The sequence below is a fragment of the Phytophthora infestans genome, genomic scaffold (assembly GCF_000142945.1).
Source record: "Phytophthora infestans T30-4 supercont1.1022 genomic scaffold, whole genome shotgun sequence".
Lineage (NCBI taxonomy): Eukaryota > Oomycota > Peronosporomycetes > Peronosporales > Peronosporaceae > Phytophthora > Phytophthora infestans.
Window position 1 is genome coordinate 5,206 of NW_003302838.1, and position 2,397 is coordinate 7,602.

Below are 2,397 nucleotides of genomic sequence, written 5' to 3' on the forward strand. Positions count from 1 at the left end.
GCACATGTTGGGGTTGGTCGGGTGAGGCGTCACCACGTAGCCCGAGATCAAAATGGTCGCACGAACGTAACCCTTGCGTTCGGGTACGTACTCGACTGAACGTGTGGCGATGAGGATGCGGCCACTGGCTTCTTCACGGTAGGTAGACACGACAGAGAAGTCTCGAGCGGCCGTGAACATAACTGACTTGGCGGTCACACGACGCACCTCAGAGGCGTCGCTGAGTTTCTCCATGACTTTAACTTCCTTTGTCATGTCGTCAAACTTGGGCACCATGTCGCTGCGCATGAGAATCTGTGCGGCCTTGGTAGCACTCACGTGGAGCATGCCCGTCGTCTTCATGGTGTACCACTCGCTGCCCTTGCCGTCCACTTCACCGTAGACGACCTGGATGCCCTTGTTGCTCGGGCCCTCGCGCCAGCCAATCGGCAGCACGTCGGAGCCCTCGTAGCGCGTGAGCAGCTTACGAATGCTGTCCTCCTCGAAGGCCGCGATGTTGGCGCGCACCGACGCGATGGGTGCCGGGATGGCGAACGTCATAGCCGACGACTCGTCAAGCACAGGCGTCTCCTGCTGCGGGGCGCCCTGCTTGGTCTTCACGCCGCCGCGTGTGATCTCCATGGTGCTTTCAAAGGCCATGGTGTCTGTCTGTGTGTATGTATGGGGTGTGGTGTTCAGAGCGAGTTCGATTATGACAGCTCCAGACGCAGGTGTCGAAAGCTCAGAGTGCAGAGGCGCCTTCTATTTCCGTCCGCCCAGTTGCGATACGCACCCCAAGATTACGCGTATTTGACTTGCTGAAAGGGATAGAATAGGCTGTTACACAGGTTTTCTGTCAGCAAGATGCTGAGACACGGAGTTGCCGATTCCAGCAGATTACGTTTTAAGACCTTGAGAAGGCCGAAAATAAGGGGCGCAGATAAGGGGCGCAGAAAAAAAATAGTGTCGTGGCTGAGTCTGAGGCTATCCTAATAGCCAATTTTGCCTCGTTATCCGTTTAGTGAGACAACATAGAGACCAAGCAGATGAACAGCACTGGCAAGACGTTGTCACCACAGTGCGGGCAACGCGTGTATATGTGTACATGTACAGTAGTACTTTAACATATAAATGCATGTTTGAATTTCCGGCGGGTCGACAGCAAAATCGAACTGATTTTTTACTCCGAATTAGCGGGTGACCAGCACTCTTGGACGAAGATATGTCTCATTAGGTAGCGCTACGGTGCTTGCGCTCTCGAACACGCGCAACTGCAGCCAGCTTCAAGCGTCCCGAATCGGATCATGGCATTTGCTGTACCGGTACCCGATGCCAGGCACTTATTAATATTATTAATAGCGCAGTGCTGCTTTGTGCTAAGAGTCCACTTGCGGCAAAAACGTACCCACGCTCGCCGTCGCAGACGTCGTCCCTAAAACGGTAGAAGCGACTTAAATGTACAGTACAGTACATCATCGCAGTCTAAGGGTGTCTAATAATAACAACAGCTACGGAATTACTATGGGAAATGTAGCATATGGAGAAGGGGCAGAAATATCAAGGTCTGAAATGCGGAGACACTTGCTCGTTTGAATGCAAGAGAAATTCGGACTGGATAAACTACCTAAAGCCGCAAGAGATCGAGCGCGCTCATAGTAAAATCAAATATGTCGAAATGAAAATCTGCACGCATTGTGGAAATTAACATACGAAGGATTGCTGTAAGGACTACGAATGCAATGCCAGAAGCACCCAGCGATAATGCTAAAATATTGTCCAGACTTATCATTGAGTAATACTACCGGTAGTATTATACTTTTGACCGATACCGGTACCGGTTTTAGAACCGAGTGGTCGGAACCCATCTTTCAAATAAAACTCTGAAAGTGAGATGAAAGCAGTCAGGAAATATGGTGAAACTCTTCTGTGCGGTGGTTGGAGCGGCAGGGAACGCATTCCCCGTGGATATTGATGCGAGCCAGTCGGTGGGGGACTTACAGAAGGCAATCAAGGTGGAGCTAGAGTATGACTCTGCGGCGATCAAGCTTCAGCTGTACTTGGCCAAGAACGGCGCCACATGGCTGACTGAAAATGAGGTCAATGGTGTGAGTGACACCAGTGGTCTGACACATCTGGATGCCGGGCGAGCGAAGCTCTGGCGCGTTGGTTTGTCTGATGAGGACATGGTCGAAGTGGATGAAGAAGGCGAAGCAGCAGGAAATGGCTTTGTGAATGTGCTGGTGGTGGCTCCTACCGAACGACGAGGAGCATTTGACCCGTTTCCCGCGCAGGAGCATTTGACCCGTTTCCCGCGTTGGTTCCGGCAAAGAAGCGAAGGGTCAATTTGCGTCTCGCGTATGCAGGACCGCTGCATCTAGACGAAGTCTCGGTTCCCATGGATACCATTGCCGCGTCAGA

At 51.9% G+C, this 2,397-nt stretch overlaps 2 protein-coding genes across 2 annotated transcripts; one reads left to right on the top strand and one right to left on the bottom strand.

Annotated features, from left to right (window-relative positions):
• Positions 1-47: 47 nt before the first annotated feature.
• PITG_22016 (uncharacterized protein) lies at positions 48-671 on the bottom strand (the record flags this gene model as incomplete). Its single annotated transcript, XM_002894695.1, has 2 exons — positions 48-90; positions 149-671. 2 exons carry the CDS (start codon positions 637-639, stop codon positions 48-50), a joined length of 534 nt encoding a protein of 177 aa, XP_002894741.1.
• Positions 672-1,861: 1,190 nt separating this feature from the next.
• On the top strand, positions 1,862-2,397 carry PITG_22017 (Crinkler (CRN) family protein; the record flags this gene model as incomplete). The annotated part of the gene is made up of 1 exon (XM_002894696.1): positions 1,862-2,397. The coding sequence occupies one exon, from the start codon at positions 1,890-1,892 to the stop codon at positions 2,355-2,357; it is 468 nt and encodes a 155-aa protein (XP_002894742.1).